Below are 25588 nucleotides of genomic sequence, written 5' to 3' on the forward strand. Positions count from 1 at the left end.
CACACTTGCTCGCTCTCCCACACGCACACTCATTCGCTCTCCCATACGCACACTCGCTCGCTCTCTCGTATTCCTCTCCGTTGAGCATCTAGTGTGGGTCACGTACCATTCTGCTTACTGGGGTCTGCAGGGGAGCCAAACAGAGGGTCCCGCGGAGCATGAGTAACCACGCTGTGCTCGCAAGTGACAACCAGTGCCCTGGTGAACCCCCAGACAGGAGGAGGAGTGTGACAGGAAGCTCCTCAGCAGGGCGGGGGTGCCTGCTGTGGACCCTCAGCATCATGAGGGCTGGGACGCATAAATCAGCCAGGAACTCATAATGAAAGTGGGATTGTGGCTGAGGAACTTCGAAGGAGCTTCCCGAGTTCCCGAAGAGCTTTACATCCTCATGCTGCTTTGTCAGCTCCCTGAGACTTTTGTGGGCCAGAGGAATTCCTTAAGAATTTAACAAGTGTCTACCACAGGCTAGGCACCTGTTACTTTATTTAATTTCTGCAACAGTCCTGCATGTAGCCACCGTTACTATGGCTCTGTGGCTGGTCAGGGCAGCCTTGCCGGTGCGGCATGCACTCTACGGGGGCTGTGTGGGAAGGAGGATGTGCATGAGGGTGGTGCAATCCGGCGGCCTCCTGCCAGCAAAAGTCTATTTCTTCTCAGCCACTTTGGTTTCCCAGACAGTGGATTCCCATTCTGACTTGCAAAAATCACCACTGACAGAGGAATTGGAGACTCTTGGGGCTTGGAGGTACCTTAACGATCATCTAATCAAATCCCATCTCTTAAAAAATGTGGGAACAGCCTCAGAAGTATGAAGTCACTTTCCCAAGACGCAGGGCAAAGTGGAGGCTCTCTGAGCCTCTGTTCCAGCTATAATGATGCCTCCCAAAGGCAGTTTAGTACGAGTATTTATGGTCAATTTTCACTGTTTAATTTAGTCAATTAACCAGTGATTTCTGGCTCCAGAGCCTGAGAAGAGGTAGATAAGACGAGGGTTTGAGATGGGAAAAATAAGAACCAGAGCCATCCTTTGTCGTCAATCCATTTCTACACCTGCTCCCAAACCAGAGAAGGGGAGACAAGAAGAAGAAAGGGCCCTGGCGAGGCTGGTTGCTATTGAAAAGTCTGGGAAAAGAATTAAGCCAGCACTCTGTGTTGTTTCTCTTAAACCACAAGAGCTAAATAATGATGGTGGTGGTGATGGAGCTGCTCCTGGTGCTGATGGTAGTGGTGGTGATGGCGATGGTGGTGATAGTGGTGATGGTGGTGATGATAGTGAAGGTGGTGATGAGGGTGATGATGACAGCGATGATGGTAGTGATGTTGATGGTGGTGATGATGGTGATGTTGATGCTGACGGTGATGGTGATGGTGGTGATGATGATAATGATGGTGGTGATGGTGGTGAGGATGGTGATAGTGATGATGGTGATGTTGATGCTGGTGGTGGTAATAATGGTGGTGATGGTAGTGGTGATGTTGACAATGGTGGCAAGTGATGGTGGTGATGATGGTCATGATGGTGGTGATGGTGATGGTGAGGGTGATGATGGTGACAATGGTGATGGTCTTCATAGTGATGGTTGTGTTGGTGATGGTGTAGAAATGTTATAATACAGCCTTCAACTACTCCAGGTAATCAGGAAAAATAGGATAAAAACAGAAAAATCTAATTTTGGCACCAGTTTTAATCTGATTTTATTCCCAGATTTGTGAACAATGTAACAAGTATCGAAATGCCCTGATGGGGGTTTCATTTATTCACCTGACTCCTGCCCGTTCTCTACTCACAATTGGTCTCCTCCTAGAGCATTTGTTGAACATCTGTGGGTATGGACTATATCCCAGGGATGATGTAGGACTCTGGGGATGTAGCTGTGCCCGTTCTCGTGCTGCATGTCGGCATGGTCCCGTGTTGTTGTCATCACGCCTTACACTGCCACTGTGTGGCACCATGGGCATTTTTGAGAGCTTTTGTACATATTACCTCCTTTGAAAATGGAGAGTTGAGGTTTCATCAGATGTCCCTGGGGACTTTTCATGCTGCTGTTGTCTGTTGCCTGTGGTGGGAAGTGTGTCCTGAAGGGTGTGCGGTCATGCTCCATCTCCAACACTCACACAGAGACAAATGAAGGCCACGGGGAGGTAGTGCTCCTAGCCTGGGCCAAGTCACACAAAGGCACCTGGAAAATGTCCATTTTCTTCTCTTTTAAAAATTTGTCAGATGTAAGAATTTTGAAACAAACACCTGACAGCTGGTATAGGTTTTGCCCTAAATCTAACCTTGCAGATTATCTTCCCTTTCATGTATTTCTGTTAGCATTGGCAGGTTTTCATTCAGCAGGAAGCAGATTTGTTAAAAGGCTAGCCGATGTTCCAGAAGCAGTAGGTGGTCTGTATAATGCGTGGCCTGGTGCAGCGTGCAAAAGTGAAGTTGTTCTAACTGGTGAGACAGAGGGTGCCTTCAAATCCCTGGTACAAGGCGCAGCACCCGGCTGTCTCGGGAAACCCAACTAGTCAGAAAAAGGTGCCAAGGTTTGGGCTGTGGTTTCTATTACTGGTCAGTCATTTTTCTGTAGATTTGTTTCTTGTGGAAGTTGTCTTGGCATTTCCATCAATCACTTTGTGCATTTTAATATTTGCTCTTCTTGGGGGTTCACTTGTTTCTGGTGATTGTTGTTGGCAGAACCTTTTGAAGATGCTCTCAGGAACCAGTCCTTGGGGCCTGTGCTGAGCAAAGCAGCCTCCGTGGAGTGCATCAGCCCCGTCACCCCCAGAGCCCCAGATGCCAAGATGCTGGAGGAGCTGGAAGGGGAGCCTTGGTACCAAGGGGAGATGAGCCGGAAGGAGGCCGAAGGGCTGCTGAAGAACGACGGGGACTTCCTGGTCCGGAAAAGCGCCACCAACCCAGGCTCCTTCGTCCTCACAGGCATGCACAACGGCCAGGCCAAGCACCTGCTGCTCGTGGACCCGGAAGGCACGGTGAGCGCGGGGCGGGACACGACCTGCCTCCTTAGAACGGACTCCCCTTGGTCTCCGTGCTGGGTGACTCACTTTCCCTCCACTACCCACGTGTGCTGGCTGAGGGCCTGGTGGCCATGCCTGTGGGACCCGGGAGGCCAGGTGCAGAGGGCTGGTGAATTCAGGCCAGCACTGGGCTTGGGCTTGGAAATCATGAGGGCCTGGGGTAGAAGCGCTAACGCTGATGTCCTTTACAGTAAATGAATACAAATCCCGGGAAAGTCTTCTTGTCCAATACAGTCTTAGTGGACACAGACGTGCAGAGGTCATGGGCTTTCAATATTTACCTCAAATGTCTCTAAAGCTGAGTCACCGAGTTTCTGACCCTAGAGTGCATGCCGTGATGAGGCCGTACCTAAAGCCCTATTAAGTGGCCTCTTGCTTTCCCGCTCAGGGAAGTCATGCCTCGTGACAGTGAGCTTGGCGTTCCTGGCAGCATGGTTGTGTCTGAAGATCTCTGTGGGTTTGCCTGCATTTCCCATCTTTCAGTAAATAAAGAGATTTGACTTGATGTTAGCGCAGTCCAAGAACTGTTAAGTTTAATAAATGTAATGACATTAAATGAACCTTTAAATAAATTCCAGGATTGTTTTTAAAACTTGTTATCCAGTGAAAACAAAGACACAGGTAGCGTGATCAAATAGTAGCTCAGGGCATTGCCTGTCCTGACTGACGGGTAGGGACGAAGCCTCAGTCTTTGGCTAGCCTTGATCGCAATTTAATTTAATTTGGTGGAGGGGGACCTGACCTAATTTATGGCTTCTGGTGTCTGTACCTCGGCCCTGAGCCTCCTCTCCCCCCTGCACCTGGACAGCCCTTCGCGGGAACGTAGTGCAAACCCACCTTCTTTGGTCATGGGGATTTTCCTCACAGACATACATCAGGGAAAATACATACTATGTGTGTGTCTTAGAAATTTGGAACCATGAAACTGCCCCCAGTGAAATGAAATCCCATTTCATCTTGTTCATTTTTCCCTCGGCACGAGATTCGTCTGGGGTGCTTTCCATACGCGGAATCGTCGCTTGGCTGGGCTCCCGGGCGTCCCCCACTCTGTGGTCACAGGTCACTTGTGGAAATCTCTCAGGAAGGGCTAAAGGCACTAGGAATCCTCTTGTGTGTTTCCCCCGCTGGTCTTCTGGGGCACATCCCAGGGCTGGGGTTTTTGCTCACAGGATATGGGTACAGTTAGCGTCACCAGAGGCTCACTTTTCCTTCCAGAATGGCTGGACTACCACGGCGGCAGCTGAGCACCGAGGTTCCCTCCTCTTCCTCCTCCTGCTCCTCCTCCTCCATGTCGTCCTCCCAGTGTGGCGAATCTGAGTGGTGGGACGGGGAGGGAGGAAAGCACGTCTCGATGTTGGCTGTGTTGTCCTTTGACTGCATGTCCACAGGTCCCTCCTGGAAACATCACGTTCCGCCTTTCCCTCACGCTTCTCTTCTGAGTTTTCAGACATGCAGTTTCCACGTGAGCTCTCCCACGTTCTCACGCATCTGATCATTTTGTCCGTGATGTTCTCCACCAAATAGAAGTTTCCCTTGTGCAGAGGTTCACGGTCTTGAGTTTTAGAGGATTTTCTCGCCTGTGGTTGCAGACATACTCTACTCTTCTATATTTTCTTCATTTGGCTTTGAAAGCTTTGTTTTTCACGTTTATGTTTTAATTCTCACTGGAGGTACTTGGAAGATGACCTAAGATGAGGACCCCACACTGTTTAGATCTGCAGGCAGTGAGCCAACATGGGTCACACGGACGGTCCTTGTGCTCCACAGCCCATGCCTGGCGCGTCGGGTTGCGTCTTGAGTGAGCGCCTGCTCCGTCCTGCTGACCTCCTGTCCCGGTACCGGTGCCCCGCCACTCAGTCAATATGGCTTTGAAACAGTCATATCACCTGGTTTCATGGCTTCCTCGTGAAACTCCTTTCTGTGCTCTCTAGTGTAGGTGTTCGCAGACCTTTTCCTCTTTGTTGGGGTTTTAGAGCCTGTTTATCCAGGCACTGGGAACGCGGGATTCTGGTAGGACGGGCGTTGAATTTGCCGTTGAGTTTTGGGGACCGCCGACCGCGTGCAGCATTCGGTCATCACGTCCATGAACATGGCCTGATGTCTACTTATTTAGCGTTAAGATGCCCGTTGTTAGAATTTAAAAATTCTCTCCAGGAGGTTCTGGTGCTCCTTTGTTTGGTTATGTGCTAGATCGTCTGGTTTTAATCTTGTTGAACGTGGTGTTACTTTGATTACGTTTTCTCGACAGTGACTGCTGGCAGGAGAGGAAAGTGGTGAGATCTTGCCGGTGGCAGCGGTTTTTTCCGGGACACCGGTTATGCGGTGGCGAACACCAAGAGCTGTGTCTCCTGCCTCCGGGCCGCCCACCCCACGGGATGGTCCCGCCCCACCGTGCGGACCGGGCGCCCATGGACGGTGACCAGGAGAGGGCGCCATTGTCTTGAAACAACAGCCTGAAAGGGGCTGTTGGAGGCTTTGTTCCCTTAAGGATGATGTAAGCTTTTGGTAGCTCCTCCTCACCTGCCCAAAGCATGGCACTCCCTGGTTCATTCACTCCACAAAGTGCACCAACCGCATAGCTACCGAGGCCAGGCACTGGCTTGGCACCTGGGCTACGGTCGAGAACCAGGTGCAAAACACAATTCCTGCTTGTGTGTAAATCATATGTATTAATCTCTTAATTACTTTTGTCATCCTGGATTTTATCAAATGCTTCTTCAGCATCACCTGATATAACGGAATAATAGTGTGGTCTTTCCTTGAGTCTGTGAACATGGGGATCTGCTCAAGCAAGTTTTTCTGATGCTACGCCCTGGCATGAGCCCTGCTCGGTCCCGACGTGGCCTTCACGAGCGGCCTTGCTGGGTTGGGGCATCTAACACGAACTTTCCGACATTTCCAGTTGCACTTGCAAGGTGAGGTCGGTCTTCATGGTCTTTGCTGCCTTTTGTTTGTGCTGCTAATCTGGTTGGGGTGTCAACATTATAGGTTTCTGTTCACCTCTCACAACAAGCAAGGCTTGCTCCGGTCAGAGAACCCTCCCTCCCCGTCTCATGTCACACAGAATCCCTGGGAGGGCCCCTATTTCCGCACCGTGATTTATTTTGACCCTGAAGCCCTTGTCACAAACAGGCATTCATTTATTTGTTAACATGCTTCTTAATTGGTTTTCCCCACTGGACCGTCATCTCTGTGAAGGGAGCAGCCTTAATCCTCGTGGTACCGTGCTGGGCGCCTTTGACACGCCCGTGGCAGGTGAGGCACAGAGGGACGCAGGGCTTTCTCGAGAGCTGAGAGCCCCAGAGGCCACATGGTGCTAGGGGGCCTGTGCTACTGATGGGAGTGTGTGTTTAGAATGCGTGCAGAACGATTTCCCTTTGCAAGGGCTGCTGCTATGGCATCTCTGTTCTCTGAAAGAAAATACCCCAGCAAGCCTGTGAAAATATAAAGAATGTAGCTGAAACTTTTAGGTATTTTTTGAAGATGAGAGGTTCACGGTTTATCTAAATTATATCATCTCAGAGAGCGAAGACAGTTAATGTTTTATTTACTCGGTCCTTATAGACAAGAGGACGATGAGGGAAAGAGAGGTATGACCGCTCCTCTACACGCGCACACGGGGGAGAGGAGAAGGTTAGGGAGGGGCTGGGCTGTGGCCATGAGCTCACAACAGGTGTGTCAGCACGCCACGGACCCAGGCCGTGCTGTCCACGTGGCTCCAATTTTGGAGGAAAAATGCCTAGTGCCGCTGAGGAAATCCGCAAGTCACACCTCCTGAGAACCGTCCCTTTGGGAGGCTTTTTGCTGGGTGGGCTCATCTAGTTTAATTGATCCGGGGGAGGAGGCCTTCAGCTGAGAAAGACCTCATCCCAAATGTAATGTCGCTTCCTCGCCGTTAGGATGCCAAAATAGATGACGAGCACATTCTCTTCAATATTTATTCCTCTGATTTTCATGGGAATTGGTTGGTCCCTGACGATAAAGGGGGAAACTTGGCAGAACAGATTCCTCCGAGAAAGAAGGATACGAAATGGTTCCGAGTCTGAATTTACTGCAGAGTACGCCCGCCTGCGCGCCTTCCCGCTGCACACCGATCGCGCAAGACGGGGGCTCCTGGGGTCGCCGGAGTCTCGGGGGACCAGGAGGGCAGGGGCGGAACTCCTGAGCCCCCGGGGCAGGGTGGGGCCCAGGCTCTGCAGGAGCAGCTCGGGAGAGGGAGTCTGGGGCGCGGGCTTTCCTGGGCAACGCCCTCCCCATCCTTCAGTTGGCCCCCCTGAGTTTAAGATATTCCCCGAGGCCCCTGTCCCTTTGGCCAGAAGGGCCAGCAGACTGGGGCGGTCACCTGCTTGCATTTGGACAGGTGGCCGGCGCCCCCTGCCCCCGTGGCTGGTGTGCCGTGGGCTTCCCAAACGTGGCCTCAGGGCGTGGCACATTTGAAAGTACAGGCCGGCTTGGCGTTCGGGAAATCACAGAATGACGGCAACCGTCCAACGCCCCACACTTATTAGGATTTTATTTTATTCTGAGAGTAATTAAGAAAACAAATCCCCCCGCCATCCCTCCACTTTACAACGCCTTGTTATTTTCAAGTTCTCTTTGTCGCAGGCAGACTAGATGGTGCTAAATTAACCAATGACATGGGAATTCTTGCTGGTCTGAGCTGCAGTCCCCACTCACCCAGGGGGGAGTTGCCCCTCAGCTCTCCACCCCGATACGCCGCCACCACCTGCCTGCAGACCCCCTTCACCCCTCATCCCCAGCTGTCCCAGGAAGGGGTGTTCTCCAGCGTTTACCTGGAGGCTGGGCGAAGGGGGTGCTGGGCCGGCTTCTCCCCAGCAGACCCGCTCCTTCCCCTGTAATTACTAAATATTTGGAGGCAGGCACCATGAAACTACCTAAATGCCTTCTTCCCAACCAAACCTTCACGCTGCTAATGAATTTGTCTTTACCCGTGTGGATTCACGGCTCCCTGTGTGGTTTAGTGGGTTAGCACTGGCTGCCCTATTTGCTTCCTGCTGCTTCGAGCAGGTTTCGGTGTCCCTCTGACATGGCCTCATTCTTTTGCCCCTTCTTCCCTCAATACACAGGGGTATAATGGCACTGTCTTCCCCCGCTGCGGTCCCACGCTCAGCCACTTCTCCGAAGGAACCCCAGCCTCGTTCTTTTTCACGGGGAGACCAGGAGCTGCACATGGGTGTGGGGTTCTCCTGCAGTTCATGGGGAACAGACTGGTGCACACAGGCGTGCACGCACACGTGCATATCTGTGTCTCTGTGTGTTAGAAATCCTATATTCACAATAATTCTTCCAATTCCACTCTGATTATCACAGAACTCATCCTACTTTTTTCTTTTTCTACACTTATAACCCTTTCTCCTGCAATGAGAAGTCTGGCCCCCAGCCTTCGTATTTTCAACTCACTGGTTAACTTCCCTGTTCGACAACCCCCAGCCCCCCGACCACAGCTGCTGCCGCTTCCCTTGTGGACGCTGCCCTCATCCTGTGGGGACGCCGGCTTCTCTGCCCAGCCACTCCCCATGGTCTCCCTGTCCCCCGGAGGGTGCCCCGCCGGGTGCCGCTGCCTCTGACCCCGCCCCCCGCCCCACCAAACCTGTCTCGCGGCACACTCCTGACTCGGCCTGGACTCTGGTCTCCTGTGGGGGGCCACTGGGGCCGCCCCCACCCGAAACACAGACACCTGTCTTCCTGGGCGTTTGGACCAATTGTTCATTCGGGAATGAGAGGCAGTGGAGAGCAAGGGGAGGGAGGAGCGATAGCGTATCCAGATTTCCTGCTGTCCCCCTCGTCTCCAACATAAACAACACAACATCATTGTTGCAGCCCACAAAACTGAGGATGGTTACTCCACGGGCTCAGATTTCCCTGATGTATCTGAAAGACGTTCTTCGTACGGTACCTTTGTTGGAATCAGAATTCAAACGTGGTGCACGTGGTGCATCGTATTCCATTTTCCTTCTGTTTCCCCTGTCACCAGTGATTTGTTTGAGTGACTAGATACGGATTTGTCTACAGAATATCCCACATCATGATGTGGGCTGTTGTGCCCCCTGTGGCCTCATTTCCCTGCTTCTCTGACGCCCGGATTTTCTATAAACTGATAGACACAGAGGCGTTAAAAACAGCCTCGGTGGGCTCCCATTCACATACACGCCCATTTCTAGTGCACGATTCAGTGCCTGTCAGTCTATTCAGAGCGGCGTGCACCCGACACCGCAACCTGGAACACGTCTATCATCCACAAGAGGAACGCGACGGCATGCGGCCTCTCCTCGCCAGCCTCCCAGCCCCAGTCCCTTAACCTCCCTGGGTTCTCCCTTATGGATGTCCCTCTGGATAGAATCATATAAATATGTAGACTTTGCGACTAACCTTTTGTCCTGAGTGTAGTGTTTTCCAGGTTCGTCCAGGAGGTAGCGCACGCCAATGGCTCATTCCACCCTCTGGCCGAGGACGGTTCCACCTACGAACACAACACATTGACTTGTGACGGGTTTGCCGACGGACATTAGACTGTTACGAGCAATGCTGCTGCAAACTTGACGTCCACGTTTCTGTGTGGACATATGTGCCCATTTCTCTTGGATCTCTAGCTCGGAGTGGATTTTTTGGGTCGTAGGGTAACTCTATAATCTGTCACTTGAGGAACTGTCAGATGGTTGTTCAAAGCAGCCGCCCCATTTTCTGTTCCCACTTACAGTACCCGAGGGCCCCAGTTTCTCTGCACCTGCTCCTGCCCTTGGCATCGACCAGCGATTTGAGTCTGGCCATGTTTGCGGGCAGGAAGTGGTACACCATTGTGATTTTGACTTGTGTTTCCGTGATGACTAAAAATGCCAAGCATCTTTTCAGGTGCTTCTTGGCTTTTTATGTATCTTTTTGGAGAAATGTCTATTCAAACCCTTTGTCAATTTTTTTTCTTCCTTCCTTTCAGATTTTTTTTTATGTTGTGGGAAAATACATATAACATAGAATTTGTCACCAATACCGGGGCAGAGTGTAGTCCAGTGGTACAGAAGGTGTGCGTGTAGTGATGGTGCCGTTCCCACCAGCCGTCTCCAGAACGCTCCTCATCAGACAAAACTGAAACTCTGTCCCCATTAAGTAACTCCCTGTCCCCTCCCAGCCCAGCACAAGGCATCCACTGTTCTCCTTTCCGTCTCTATGAATTTGACTCCTCGAAAGGCCTCACGAGTAGAATCACACAGTATTTGTCCTTTGGTGACTGGCCCATTTCACTCGGCGTAGTGTCCTCAGGTTCGTCCTCGCTGTATCAGGTGTCAGACCTCCTTCCTGGACCTTCCAGGTATCAGATCTCCTTCCTGCCGGTGGTTCCGTCGTGTGCGTGGACTCCACGTTGCTTACCCATTCATCAGTCGATGGACCCGTGTGTTGCTTCCACAGTAACTATTGTGGAAAACGCTGCTATTAACACAATACACAGGCATCTCTTTGAGACTCTGCTTCCGACTTTCCAGGTAGCCAACTAGAAGTGGAGTTTTGAGTCACATGAGAATCCATGAACAAATATTTTTTGAGAAGCCATCAGTTTACAGTGGCCACACCATTTTTATCAACAGTCTGTACAAAGGGTTCTGATTTCTCTTCATGCTCGCTCACACTTGGCTGTTGTGGTTTGGGGAGAGCAGCCATCCTAACGGGTGTGAGTTGGTGTCTCACTGTAGTTTCAACTTGCATTTCACTGGTGATGAGTGATGTTGAACATCTTGTCACGTGCTTATTGATCATTTCCAGATCTTCTTTGAAGAAATGTCTGTTCAAGTTCTTTGCCCATTTTTGAATCAGATTGCTTGTTTTTATTGTTGAGTTTTAGAACTTTGTATATTCTGGATATTAATCCCTTATTAGATGAGTTGTACAGTTCACAAATTTATCCCTCCCATTCTGTTGGTTGCTTTTTTAGTCTGTTGATATAGTTCTTTTAATGCACAAAAGTTTATGATTTTCATGACGCCCAATTTGTCTGGCTTTTCTTTTGCAGCCTATGTATTTGGTACCAAATCTAAGAAACGATTGGAAATTCAATGTCTTGAAGCTTCTCCCCCATGTTTTCTTCTAAGAATATTAGGTCTTACGTTTAGGTCTTTGATCCATTTTGAGTTAAGTTTTACATATGGCTTTAACTCTGGGTACTTCATTCTTTCATACATGGACATACAGTCTTCCTAGTGCCATTTGTGGGAAAGATTGTCCCTTTCCTATTGAATGGTCCTGGCACCGCTATCAAAAATCACTTGACCATGTACATCAGAGTTCATTTCTAAGCCCTCTGTTCTTTTCCACTGGTTTATATGCCAATCTTTATATCCATTCCACACTGTTTTGATGACCATAGCTTTGTAATTAGTTTTGGAATCGGGAGGCATGGTGTGAGTCCTCCAACTTTGTCAAATTTGTTGGTTTTTTCAAAGCACCAGCTTTAAGTTTCATTGATTTCCTATATTTTCATTCTGTTTATCTCTGCTTTAATCTTTATGATGTCCTTTCTCCTGCTTGCTTCAGGGTTAACGTGCTTCCTTTTATTAGTGTCTTAAGGTGGGAGGTTGGGTTATTTGTGAGTTTCTAAATTTTCCTCCTGCTGTTGGGGAAAATTAGTGCTCGTGTGGGACAAGGTGTTGATTGGAAGGATGTAAGCAATTGCATACAAGACCGCAAGGGCGACCAGCCCTCGGGGGCTGATGTGAGCCTGGCACTCTTTGGCACTATGTCCATTGGGTCTAGGAAGGACCTGAACTTCCCCTTAATTTCAAATCTCGGGGATGCCAGGCAGTGTGGCTGGATGGGTCTATAACCCACTTGGGTTAGTTGTACTTGGGCTGGAGCCTCTGGGGGTGGAGGGTCTACTGGTGGATCTAGCCCAAGCTGAGACATTAGACAAAGGGCAGCAGGTCTGAGGATGCAGGTTGTTCCAGAGGAACCAGATTTTTTTCAGGAAACATCTCTGCCAGATGGCTTTGTCCGAGCCAGTGTGACCTTTTGGAAGAGGACATATATGATCATTCCGTCTTTGGTGGAGTGTACTTGTTAATGTACAATCTCTAAACAGTATTTCTAACTGCTGGGCACCTACTTTAAATGTTCCCCAGGCAACTCAAACCCACCATGCCTAAAGCAGAAGGCATAGGCCCCACTGCCTTGCCCACTGCCCTGTGGATTCCTTCCCACACCTCGTTCTGCCCCCGAGCCTCAGCCACCAGCACCTTCCTCCTCATGCATGTTTAGTTTTATAAGAAGCCACCAAACCATCTTCCAAAGTGGCAAGTCCCATCAGCAGTGAGGAGAGCTCTGCTGCTGCACATCCCCACCAGCATGTGGGGTGGTCGGTGTTCTGGATTTCGGCCATTCTGATACGTTTGTGGTAGCTCGTTTGAATTTGTGTTTCTCTGATGACGTGTGATGCAGAGCATCTTTCCATGGGCTCATTTGCCATCTGAACGTCTTCTTTGGTGAGATCTGGTTGTTGTCTTCTTATTGTTAGTGTTAGAGGAGTTCTTTGTATATATTGGATACCAGTTCATTCTGAGATAATTCCGAGAATTATCTTCTCCCAGTCTGTGGCCTCTCTTCTCCCTCTCTTGACTATGTCACTTGTGGAGCAGAAGTTTTTAATTTTAATAAAGTTCCTCTGATTATTTCTTTCATTCATGAATCAGGCCTTTGATGCCATATCTAAAAAGTCTTTACCAAATGCCTGGTCATCCAGGCTTTCCCCTGTGTTATCTTGTAGGAGTTCTATAGTTTTGCATTTTTACATTTAGGTCTGTGATCCATTTTTAGTTAGTTTCTGTGAGGGTGTGAGGTCTGGTCTAGGCTCCTTTTTTTTTCTTTCTTTTTTTTTTTTTTTTTTGGCATGTGAATGTCCAGTTATTCCAGCACCATTTGTTGAAAATGGTATCTTGGCCTTACATTTCCTTTTTTGTCTGACTGCAGGTGTAGCCAGGACTTCCACTATGGTGGAAGGAGTGTGAGACCAGACATCCTGGCCTTGTTCAAGTTTCTCATCATGGAGGAGGATGTTAGTGGTAGGATTTTTGTAGATGTCTTTATCAAGTGGAGGAAGCGCCCCCTGCATTCCTGGTTTCCTGAGAGTTTTTTTTAAAGGAATTGGTTGAATTTTGTTAAATGCCTTTTCTGGATCGATTGATAGGATCATGCAGTATTTTGTCTTTAGGCCTAATGATGGGATGGAGCACATTAATGGATTTCAGAATGTCGAAGCCCTGCACCCCCAGGACACATCCTGCTTAGTCATGGTGTGTAATTCTCTCTATACAGTGTTGGATTCAATTTGCTGTTTTGTTGAGGATTTTTGCATCTGTGTTCATAAGACATGTTGGTCTATAGTTCTCTTTTCCGGTAGTGTCTTTGTCTGCTTTTGATATTAGAGTAATACCAGCCTCAAAGAGTGAGTTATGTAGTACTCCTTGTGCATCTGTCTTTTGAGTGAGATTGTAAGGACCTGGTACAACTTATTCTTCAAGTGCTTGGTAGAATTGACCAGTGAACCCATCTGGGCCTGGTGCTTTCTGTGTAGGCAGATTATTAATGACGGATTCTGTTTTTTAAATAGACATAGGCTTATTGAGACAATCTATTTCTTCTTGTAAGAGTTTTAGGAGATGATGTCTTTCAAGAAAATGGTCCATTTTTATCTGGTTTACCAAGTATGTGGGCTTAGCGTTGTTTCTGGTATTCCATATTTATCCTTTTAATGTCCACAAGATCCATAGTAATGACTCCTCTTTCATTTCTGATATTAGTAATTTGTGTCCTCTCATTTTTTTTTTCTTAGCATGGCTGGAGGTTTATTCATTTTTTAATCTTTTTGAAGGACCAGCTTTGAGATCATTGATGTCTCTATTGATTTCTTGTTCCTAATGTCACTGGTTTCTACTCTAATTTTTTATTCTTTCTCTAGTTTCCTAATTAAAGCTTGGATTACTGATTTCAGATCTTTCTTCCTTTCTGAACCACATAGCAGGGGGGTCCATACAGATAGCTCTGTAGGCTGCAAGTTCTCTGGCCAGGCACCAGACAGTAAGTATTTAGGAGAATGGAGTAAACTGGGCTACTTCCTTGGGCAGTAAATTTATATGACTTGTCTTTTCTGTGTACCTTTGTTTGCATGTGTGTGTGTGTTTATGGCAGCCAAAGATGCTGACCAGTGGGCTCTCAGCTTGGATGGCATGTTGGAGTCACAGGGTTTTTGTGAAATGCCCTAGTGGCCGAGCCCCACCATGAGCTCCTGGTGGAGTTGACCTGGGCATGGGGCTTACTGGATGCACTCAGGCGGTTTGGATGTGAGCCCAGGTGGACACTACTGTCCCAGACACTTCCTGTCATAATTCCTCATTCACCCCTGTTGCCCCAGAACTTAAATGAGTGTTAATCACTAAGAAGCGGGAAAAAGAAGTTAACGTCAAAGCAACACCCCAATAGTAGTCTCAAGCTGAGTTCTTAGTGCCCCTTACCTCTAAGATAGCCCCCCGCCCTGTGTCACCCCAGGGTCTTTCTGGGATGGGAGTTCCAAGAAACCTAGGAGGATTGAAGAACCTCAATGAAAAGATGCCCCAAAGTCTAACAAAAAGATTTCTTTCTGAATGTGCCCATTAGGTTGCCTCCTACAAGACGGTCAATGCCCAGAAGTTGGGAGCCCCATGGCCCAGTGTGTCCCTTCTTCTCAGGTGCTTACAGAGACCGGTGGGGACAGAGGCCTGCCTCAGAGTGGGACCCTAGGCGATGAAAACATCCTCATTTCAAAGCTTCTGCTCTTGCCTTTGTTGGTAGAGCCCAGAGCTGATGGCCTGGGGGCTTTGATGGGCCCACCTGGAGTATAGACTTGGTGTGGGAAAGAGATCAGGGCTGAAGGCCCAGAGATTGACAACCCATTGGTGGGTTGCTAGAGAGGGAGAGACAAGAGAGTCACATTAGGGGTGGGAATGAGAATACTGAGACAGATAAAGGAGGAGGAGAATAGAAGTGCCCTCAGAGTCCCTGAGGGAAAGGTGGGGAAAGCTGATCACCCCAGGGGAGGGGCAGCCCCCAGCAATAAGGCTGGAGAGAGAGGCTAGGACCCCAAGGCATCCCAGAACCATCGTGAGGACCATCCAAAGGCCTGGAGGGCCAACAGGTGTAGTCAGGCACCTGCTCTCTGCCCTGTCTCCCACCCAAAGAACCGGCCGCAGGGGGATCCTGTCCAGAGAAGACTGGGAGACTGCCCCAGGCCAGGCTGCATCTACCTTCTTCAAGCGAGGTCTACGCTGGGAGTGTAGCAGTTCAGGGACCAGGGCTCAGGCCCAGCGAGCAGAGGGAAGTGGTGGACCTCCCTCCACACACATGCCCCCAAGCCCAGGTGTTCAATTGTTCAGGAGAACCTGGTGGGTGGGCATCCCAAGGCTCCAGAGCCATGACAGGCTCACGCTCCGGTGGGAGCCGGAAGAGCCGTGTGGATCCCTCCCGTCGGGAGTGTAGGGCCGCTAGACAGATACTTCAGGGACAGCAAGGGAGCAGGAGAGAAAAGGCTGGCGGCGGAGGGCTAGGTAGGTGCTGAAGGTGGGTGACAGATGAGTGGCCAGTGACAATGACTGGGGACTTGGCAGACATGTCTCTGAGAGTGTGGGGACCCCCGGAGGGCACCCCTCAGGTTCCCCTGGTCTGGCTGGCTCTGAGCACACGCATTCTCTCCCGTCAGCCTGTGTGTCACGATTTCCTACCCTCTGTGTCCCTCCCAGATCCGGACAAAGGACAAGGTCTTCGACAGCATCAGCCACCTCATCAACCACCACCTGGAGAACAGCCTGCCCATCGTCTCCGCAGGAAGCGAGCTCTGCCTCCAGCAGCCGGTGGAGAAGGCTCCGTGACCGGACAGCCACCTGTCCTGACCCCGCACCGAGGGTCAGGAGTCCTGCTTCTTCCCGGAAGACGGATATGAAGGCTCCGGAAACTCAGGCCGCTGCCCGCGGGCTCAGAGCCTCATCCAAATGCCCCAGGAGGAAAGTGTCCGTCAAGTGCAAGTTTCATAAACTTGTTCAGATTTTCTCATGTGCATATTAAAGGTGTACATACCTATACACTGTACAAATTATCCCTCTATATTTATATTTTTTAAGACTAAGAGAGATGTAAGACTAACGTTCTGTGCTGTATGTTTTTAATGAGAAAAAAAAAAGTTTGACTGTAGTTGTCCGGGCAAAAATTTAATCCAACTGACCCATTCTACTGAAAAATTCCACTAGGAAGGTGTTGCCTGCAGCTTTATCTGATAAGCCCCACGTAGGGGAGAGAAGCAGGCAGGAGGGCTGGGAGTCGACGTGGAGTTGTAGTGGAAGAAGGCAGGCTGCTCCCCAGAGCAGTTGAGCTCTGCACATAACCCTCCGTGAATGGCTGGTCCTGGTTGCTGTCGCTTGGAGTCGCTGGTGTCCCTTCGTCTGTGATGCGTCTCCCCCAGTGGTCGGCCTCACACCTGTGCGATCGCAGTGCTGATGGCTGGTGCCGCTGTGCTAAGGAGAAGGGGTGGGGGGTGGCCCAGCTTTTCCGGGCGGTGCTGGGCACAGGAATGCTGTCTTGACCAGTGTTGTCCAGGGGTCTGTTTGATGGCCAAATGGGGGTACAAAATGAGCCTCAGTGACCAAGATCTTGACTGGCACATGCTTTCCATATGGTCATCTGTGTAACGACAAACCAGTATGTGCGGAGGGCTGGGGGGCAAAGTCTTGGTTTCTGTGTCCTTCTAGCCCACACGCCGATCGCAGCTGCCGGGGTAGATGCTAGGAAACAGCACGCCACCCCCCGCTATGCGCTGCGTCCTCGGCAGACGCCAACACGCGCGCTCAGCCCTGAGACCTCTGCACGGCTGTTGCTCCCACTTCACCTTTGTCTCGGGCTGGGGACTCGGGAGTTTGGGGAATCGGATTGAGTTTTTGCTGCTCAAGTGGTTGGTGGGTAATGCGGCTGGCTGTCTCTGCCACGGATTTTCCAATTGCTCCCTGGAAAGGGCCTATGATTTCTTACCAAGTCATTTGGGGCCAACAGGGGTGACAACGTTTCTAGTTTTAAAAAACACCTGGTTGAGGTTAACTTGTGATTTAACAGATGCCGTCTTTTAAAAGCCGAAGGGCTCACCTGTCGGTAGGCAGCCTGTCTCTGGTTCCACGTCCAGGCTCCCATCCCGTGCCGTCCCACAGCCCGCGGGGGCCCTGGGTCAGGGCTGCGGGACTTTCTGCACACTAATAGTGGGGCAGGAATAAATTTGATGCTTCAAGAATGAGGACTTAAGGCTGGATTTTAAACATTCTGATGAATAGTAATTCTGCAAAGTTCTATTTCTGAAGGAGCCCCATTTCTGTTTTCAGGGTGTGGGTGTGTGTCCAGGATGGAAGGTGGGGTGCAGCGCATGGGTGACATCGGGCAGGTCCGAAGATTTGTGTGGAGGCTTCTTAGGAGTTTTTGTCCTTTGAGGGTCCAAGGAGTCCCAGAAAACAGTGGCTTCGATCTCCTAGAATGTTCTGCCATGGGTTAGAACTAACGTAGGGCCACCCACCCATCCTGGAGCAGCTCTGGTTTCAGTCTCACGAGGAGACCCCACTCCACGTTACCCAGAAGCAATGGGAGCTGAACAGGGCTGGGGCAGCAGCTGGTTGGGGGGCAGCTGTGGGAACCCCTGGTGTCCCGTCCCCTGGAGGCCTGCAGCCCTGCAGATATACATAGAGGTCCCAGCCCAGTGTGTGAGTGTCCACACATATAATAAACGGATGAAATGATTTCTCTGGATGGCCTGCGGGGCCCGCTGGGTAATCTTAAGGGCTGGCCCCAAATTCTAATATTTAAGGGCAAAGTAGGAAAGGCTGGTTAGGGACCCGGAGACCCTGCACAGCTGACCTGTGTTCTTTGCGCTCCTGGGGATGTGAGAAATGATCATCAGTACGGTTAGAGCTCCCTGCTGTGCAGTCAGTGATTAGCTCAGTGGTGATAAGCAACATATATCCTGTCTTTTTGCATGAGAATCAATTTAGAAAATTAGAAATTTGGAGGCGATCAAATTTTGTTTCAATATTAATTCAAAATATGTATTTTGAAGTTCGGATTCCAGGATTGCTTACAACACAACAGGCCAGTGGGAATCTGGGCTTTTCTGTAGCTGCCAGAGAGCCAGCAGATGGCTGCCATTCTCTCATGGTCATCCCTCCCCTGTGTGAGGCGGGTTGGGGCCCCACAGGTCACCGCAGCTCCCCTTCAAGGCCGTGAAATGGGCATGATAGGGAGCCCCACTCACGGGGCAGAAACTGAGGCATGGTGGGCGCCTCACGCTGCTCTAAGCCATGCAATGGACAGGTGCAGAGCTGTGCTCCCTCCACGTTTCTGGGCTCTGCTGCGCCTGGAGAGCAGGATTCCCAGGCAAAGACGGCCATTCCCCGCCCAGCCTGGGTGCCCCCTCATCCGGACCCGGACCACACCTCTGCCAGGCAAGTCTGTGTGTTCCTGGACCATTTGCTGCTCAGTGTGCCCAGCCCCCCGGAGCCCACGGGGCACTGGACATGCTGCTTCTCAGCCCAGGCCTCTGGCAGGCACGGCAGGTCCCGCAGGCCCACGACAGCCATGTCACCCACTGCCCCTCTCACCCACACCACTACGTGTGAACGAGTGGGACTTTCATCGGTGTTTCGGTGAGCCCTGATTCTGGGGGCCCCAAACCGCCCCGTGGACTGTCTGACGGCCAACCCATTCAGACGTTCCCATCCCCGACTCTGTGCGGACGCTGCCACTCCCGGGTTCTCAGCTCGAGAGGTCAAGGGGCCCAGCAGCCGCGTCACTGTGACACACGTTTCACCGTTGGACGCTGTCTCAGGTGTTGGGGTGGATGGGCAGAGAGAGACCAAGGTCCAGGGATGGAGGCTGTGTCCGATGGCACATGGCTCCTTCCCATAAGTGACCCTCAGAGACAAAAGTTCTAGTCCTCCCTTTCCTGAGTCAGTCCCATGGTGAAAGCAATTCCCACAAGATCACAGGCCTCCCCAGAGCCGCACGGCCTCACGTTGTTGCTGGGTGTCTCTGAGCGCCACCCTCCCGCACCCCTCCCGCGAGATGGAGCGGGGGGTACTCGTGAATATACGGAAGCGGGAAGGACAGTTGCTCCTCACGCAGGTGCGATGGGCTCCCTCGCTGTGTTCCCACACCGGCGGGTCATCTGTGCCTTTCTGCGGGTGGCCACAGCCCGATAGGAAGGGGACGGGAATTGTGGAAACACTGCGCTTAGGTCATTGTGTACCGCAGACAGATCTCAGTCCTGAGTATTAGGGTAATACCTGGTGCTGCAGTCGAACTCAAAAAATTTGTCCTGAGAGAAATGAATTGGGAAAACCACTTTATGAGAAGGTGTTGCAACCTGGGCATGCCAGGGCCTCCCAGGGGTAACAAGCAAGGGAGCAGTCTAGGATGTGCCGCTGCAGAAGTGAGGGAGCTGGGGCCAGGTGACTTGCTGGAGCGCGGTGACAGTCAGTGGCTGAATCTCGGACAGAGAACAGGACTTATTAGGGTCCTTTACAATTTGGGTATAAAGCTCAGCCCCTGGTGGAAAATGGCGCAGAGCTCTTCCCTCCTCCTTGGGTTTGCATTCATGCTCATTCTTTTCACAAAAGGCATAAAGACGGGAGTCTTACACGGATAAGGAAGTGCTTCTGGGGTGCTTCAGAAGCAGACCCTGAGGTGGTCTAACTGTATGTCGTTTCTCTGGGGGTGCCCCAGGGGCGGGGAAGGGAAGGAAGCGGAGGACAAGGGCACGCTTAGGCAGGTCACCGTGATGTGGAAGATTAACGGCGCCAAGGGACAGCAGGAGATGGGGCTGGACACACATCAGCGTTCACCCAGCAGCCCATCACACACAGAAAGCAGGCCCTATGCACACCTGAGCACGGGGTGGGGGTCCCAGGCAGGGCGACTGGCCTCCAGGCTAAGCAGATCTGGAGTGGACGGACAACGAGGCCCCACCCCAGGAGGTCTGCACAGGAACCAAGAGTTTGCATTTCTAGTAAACTGAGCGACGCTGGTGGGGAGTGTGGACTTTGAGAACCGCCATGCGGTGTGAGCTGCTGGCCTCTGACCCTCCCTTGTTGAGGGTTTTCCCCCTCTAATTTAGGACTTTGTTTTCCCACCACCTCATGTCACAGATCCCAGAGTCCATGCTCTGGGCTTTCCAAGTGGAGGATTAATAAGTGTTTAGAACTCCATGCAGTCGCTGCTGGCACATACAATGCCATCTGCCAGCCACGATTTATTTATAATGGGGTTTATACATATTTATAAGTTTGCAAGCAACAAATGCACAGTTTAAAAACTGGCCCATTTTGTAGTAGCTAGAAAAGCTGCAATTTCATACCAGGCCTTTGAATGTCACCGTGTGCATGCACACATGTACCTACACTGGTCAGGACGGATGCACACCTGTGTGTGTGTGTGTGTGTGTGTGCGCACGCGCGTGCAGGTGGGCCACCTGGGTGGTACACATCTCGAGACTCCTTCCCGTGTTTTGGTATTTTAACCAACAGGGACAAGAAGAAAGTGAAACGGATGTGCAGAGTTAGGCATCTGCAGACACGTGGAGGAGGGTCCTGGATGCTGCAGGGTGTGGGGCCTGAGGGCAAAGAGAGTGGGGACAGACAGGAGGGCCCCGGAGGAAGTCACAGAGGGATGGGAGGCAAGGGAAGCCAGCAGGGGAAGACAAGGCCAGGAGGGAGGCAGTGGAGGAGGATGGAGGTACATAGAAGGGTTTTACCCGGCAGAGTGCGGCATCTCTCAGAGACCAGAGAGGAAAGACAGGGAGGGGCTGGCGTGGCAAGGCTGTCCCCACCAGGTGTGCTAGGGAGAGCTGGGAGAGCCCAGCCAACCTGCTCTTGGCCTGGTCTGTGCATTGGTTCCTGTGTGGCAGGCACGCCGCTGGGCTTCTTGTAGGAGACAAGCACGCAGGGAGCATGAGCATGTGAGAAGCCTGATGGCTGACAGAGTCACATTCCACAGGACATGGAGGCCGGGGCTCCCAGGGGATGTTGGGGTGGGAGTGCCAGAGCGGGCAGACAGGGTAGGGGCCCCAGAGGGGACAGGGCAGTGTCACATACAATGGCTGCTGTCAGCTGGGACACTGGAGGCTGGCAGTGCCCCCTCCCGGATGGCCAGGAGGACCATTCTCATGGAAGAAAGGGCCAGATTACGTTGTAGCTCCCCCACCCCCCGCAATGCTGTAGGTAGAAATCAGTGCACAGGGAGAGCATGTGTGGTTGGTTCTGTGTGTCACAGCTGATTGAGCTCAAGCTCACCTGGGACCTTTCTCCCACAACCAAATGTTCTATCCAGCCGAATCAAGCAGCAATCAACACAGAAAAAAAGGGGCATATCCATCTTTGAACACCAAATTTCCTTTTTCTGTAATGACCATGTGTCGGTTGCAAGAAGAATGTTCTCTGTTCATTTGCCTTTTGAATAAAACTTGTTCCAGAATAAATATTGTAAAAAAATTAAGTACGTGAATCTTTCTTTGCATTCAGAATTAAACATCTGTTAAAATCCAGGACTAGGAGAGAACTCCATGTAAATTTCATGTGTAATAATAAGATATTTATTACTTTTAAAAAAAGCATTTGAATGACAAATTCTATATATTGATAAATATTACTTGAGAATTTTGTGTTCTGTTTCCCATTAGCGTGTGTGGGACAAGCATGGATCGCTGGGAAGGTCTCTGTCCAGGTTGTGTGGCCTACTGACCACTTTCTGTTTTGACGCTGGGACAGCACCTGGATGCTGGGGAGTAAATTACTGCATCAATCTGAAGCTTTTGAAGCTCTGTTCCGTGAAAGCTGGAACCGCCTGAGCAGTGTGGGGAACCCAGGAGAGGTCCCCCAGCACGGCGGGGAGGGCAGCGGCCTCCATGCCCTCCTGGCTCGGCGCACCCACCTCACTCCTTCAGGACGTGATGTGGCTTTGGGTTGAGTGGAGGGTCAACGTGGCGTCCCCCGGGGTCACCCCCGCGGCGGCCATGCACTCGTCTCCTTCTCACTGGTTATCAGAAAATGAGCCTTCGTTTCGGGATAGTGGTGTGTGCATTTCTGACTATGTAGCAGACCGTTTGATATCTTGACTTAGATACTAAAAACATTTGGGTGTTGAGGTATTGTCCTCGTGGGTACAATTTCAAAGCATGGACTCGGTCACTCGATTAGACGTTTTCTATAAAATGCGCCTCGTTACATGTTCATGGAAGGCTCTTCACCAGCGCGTTATATCCTCCGGTCCGGGGTGCAGAGAAACAGCCGCTTCCTGCGCTCCCCGTGCAGACGGCTGTCGCTGGGACTCTGAGCAATAAAGGGCTGTGTGAAAAGTCTCCGGGTCTTGTGTTGCGTCACAGGGGCGAGAACAGAACTTGGAACCTTCCCATGGAGAGCAGGCACTCTGACAGCCCAGACTGGGTCCATGTGGTGGCCTGGCTGCAGAGTTCCTGGCGGGCTTCGCGGGCACGCCGCCCGGCCGCGGCACGCAGAGTCAAGGGTGACGGCTGCAGGCTGCGGTCCTCGGCTGTGCTGCGAGATTTCTCCGTGAACATCAGCTCCAGCCGAGTTATGCCGAGTGCAGGTCCAGCGCAGGGTGGACAGCGTGCACACGCACACGCATATACACATACACACGCAAACACACGAGCACACACACGCATGTGCACACACGTGCGAGCAAGCACCTGCACACAGAAACATGCACACAAACACGCAGGTGTGCACACACATACAGACACACACGCAAGCGCACGGACACAGGAATATGCACACATTGGCGCCCGCTCGCACACACAAACGTGTATGCACACACAGCACACACACAATACACACATGCAAACACACAAACACGCATGCACACACAGTCACACACGCAAGCACATGCACACATAAATATGCACACACTGGTGCACACTCGCATGGACACACATGTGCACACACAAACACATGCATGCACCTGTGCACGCTCGCACACAAACACGTGTGCACGCGCACACATGTACAAACACATGCAAACACACACATACGCTGGTGCACATTCACGTGCACACACATGCAAACACGTGCATATGTGATACACATGCACACGCAAACATGCACACACATGTGCACATGCAAACACGTGCACACACACATGCACACACAGGCGAGAAGTTGCCCTCTGTCAACGAGGACGCTGGGCCAGTGCTGACCTCCCTCCTGTTGCAAATGGAGCAGATCCAAACGGCCTGTCCCTTTCAGCCAGGACGCATCATTTTCTCTGTTGAAGGGTTTGCCCACCTCAAAACACCCCGGCCAACCAAACCTGGCACCCGAAGCTTTCCTGGACACCACCCACACCAGGGAGGCGCGCAGGGGGAGGGTCACGGGCTTCTGAGAGTGGCTCCGGTCTTGGGGAACATGGGGGCCGCGTGAGAGAATGGGCCGCCACCCTGCGCGCCACTGTGGGGGTTGCTGGTGCAAACCCCACACGCCGACCCCCAGCGAGAGGTGTGTACGCGGGCTTTCGGTTTTATTTTGCTGACCAGCACACAGGAGACACGGTAAAGCCTCCTGACCGAGGGAGAGCTACTGCGTGGACTGCCTGTGACCTTGAGACCCCCGCACATCCCCAGCCAGTGGCTGAGGAGGCCACATGCAGCGCTATCAAAGGTAACCGTTTCCTGCATCTTTTTGGCGTATTTTTCATTCAGACTGCATCAGAGTTTTGTGTTGTCTCAATGGGAAATTGGGGTCAAGGAGCAAGGGTCACTAACATCAGCACCAGAGCCCCAGGGCCCCCCAGGGCCCCCCACAGCCCTCCGAGCCAGAGCTGGGGGGGCCCTGCAGTCACTTAGCCCGCTGTGTGAACACGCGCTGCCCAGGCTGTGCCCCAAAACACCGCCTCGTTCTCCCCCGTGCTCGCGTTCCAGACGTGCGCTCAGAGGAGACTGTGGAAGGAAGCCAACACGAAGGCCGCCACTGAGCGTCTCCTGACAGACAGGACTTCGCTCTCAATAACAAAAATGGGGAAGTCTTTGGTCAGTACGTGGAGACCGCCCAGGACCACAGAAATGTTCCTCCATCAGGGAACGTACATCGGACAGCACGCAGGACCAGCTTCTCGAGAGCTAACCTATCGACACATCTCCTGAGTCTTGACTCGGTCGAAGGGCCCCGCGAATCAGAAGACCCCAGGGGCTCTGACGTGGGCTTGCCCAAGTGGAGTCCTTTGGAAGGTTGCTCTGTGCTGTTTCTACCAAGAACCGAGCACATCACCTCTGTGGTTATGAGATCTTTACAGACGAGTGCACGTTCTCCTCGTCCATTTGTCCTGCTGCTGGAATCCATGGGGAAGGCATGCACAGAAACGCCTTCTAAGCAACTCCCTGCTAACGGGGGCACAGGGCCAACCTACACTGAAGAGGGGGTGACGGCATCACTCCATTTCCTTGAAGATCGCGCAAACGCCCGGATCCCAGATGCGCTCCTGACATGGCACTGTTGGGCTCAGCTGGGGCATGGGGAGAGCTGCTGACCGTCCCAGCTGCTCCACGGGGACAACCCGGGGCCACTGACTCAGTTCTCTGATCAAAGAGAATCAGACTCCACACAGGAGCAAGTAAAGCTCTCCGCATTCAGGACAAACGTTCCATCACGTTACACAGACCGCAGCCTCCGGCTTCTGGCCACGGTGTTGGTCCCCTCTTCCAATGCCGGTTCTCTTCCTGGTGGGCCTGGGGACAGCCTCCTGGGAGATCCTGGCTGGCTTTTCTGGGATCTGTAGGAACCCCAACAACTACATGATTTGGCTAGTAAGATTTTGGATGGAGGATTCCACAGGGACAGAAGACAGAGGAGAAGCAGGGACACAGACCCTGGAGTTCTCTGGCTCTCCGATCTCTCTGGGTCCAACCCGCACCCTCGAGACCCTCCAGGGAGCAGCCATTTCTGGGACTTCAAGCCAAGCCTGCTGAACATGAGCCCTCAGGTCAGTTGAGGAGACCGGGACTCCACCTGGTTTCCAGCCACATCCTTATGCCATGCCACGTGCTGCCCTCACACGAGGGAGCCGGTGACATGTACCGATGGCAGATGTTTGAAACACCAGTGCTCGGTGACCTGGATGTGACAGATATACCAGCATCCACTCCATGCACAATGTAGTGCAAAGATCCCAAACATCACCGTGACGTTCGGCGAGGCACGCCATACGCTGTGCGGCCTGTGACCTTCCCTCTGCCGGCACCACAGACAGTGGCCACTGGGACTCAGGGGAAGGCAGCCGATCACGTCCGCAGCCAGGGACATTCAGAAGACTCTGGAGCCGAAGCGGACAGGGCACACTATCGTGGACTAAGCTGGCAAGTCACCAGGTCCCCCCCCTTAAGTGACGTCCACGCTACGCAGGCTATTGGCAAGTAGGTTTCCCGAGTCCTTGCTCTGGAGCTCCCAGGGTGAGGCACACGATAAATAAGGCCACGGCTGCGTACAGAGTTTCCCCGTCCCGC

The 25588-nt window shown here is 51.8% G+C and overlaps 1 protein-coding gene across 1 annotated transcript in view; it reads left to right on the plus strand.

Moving 5' to 3' along the window:
• Window positions 1–16131, plus strand: part of SHC3 (SHC adaptor protein 3) — a 90397-nt gene extending 74266 nt beyond the window's left edge. The window contains exons 11-12 of the mRNA XM_032866420.1: window positions 2684–2979; window positions 15795–16131. Coding sequence (XP_032722311.1) covers window positions 2684–2979; window positions 15795–15923 — 425 coding nt within the window. The 3' untranslated portion in view covers window positions 15924–16131. The remainder of the gene's footprint in view (window positions 1–2683; window positions 2980–15794) is intronic.
• The last annotated feature ends 9457 nt before the right edge of the window (window positions 16132–25588 follow it).

This window comes from Lontra canadensis, unplaced genomic scaffold, assembly GCF_010015895.1.
Source record: "Lontra canadensis isolate GAN:19392208 unplaced genomic scaffold, GSC_riverotter_1.0 scaffold31, whole genome shotgun sequence".
In the NCBI taxonomy this organism is placed as follows: Eukaryota; Metazoa; Chordata; class Mammalia; order Carnivora; family Mustelidae; genus Lontra; species Lontra canadensis.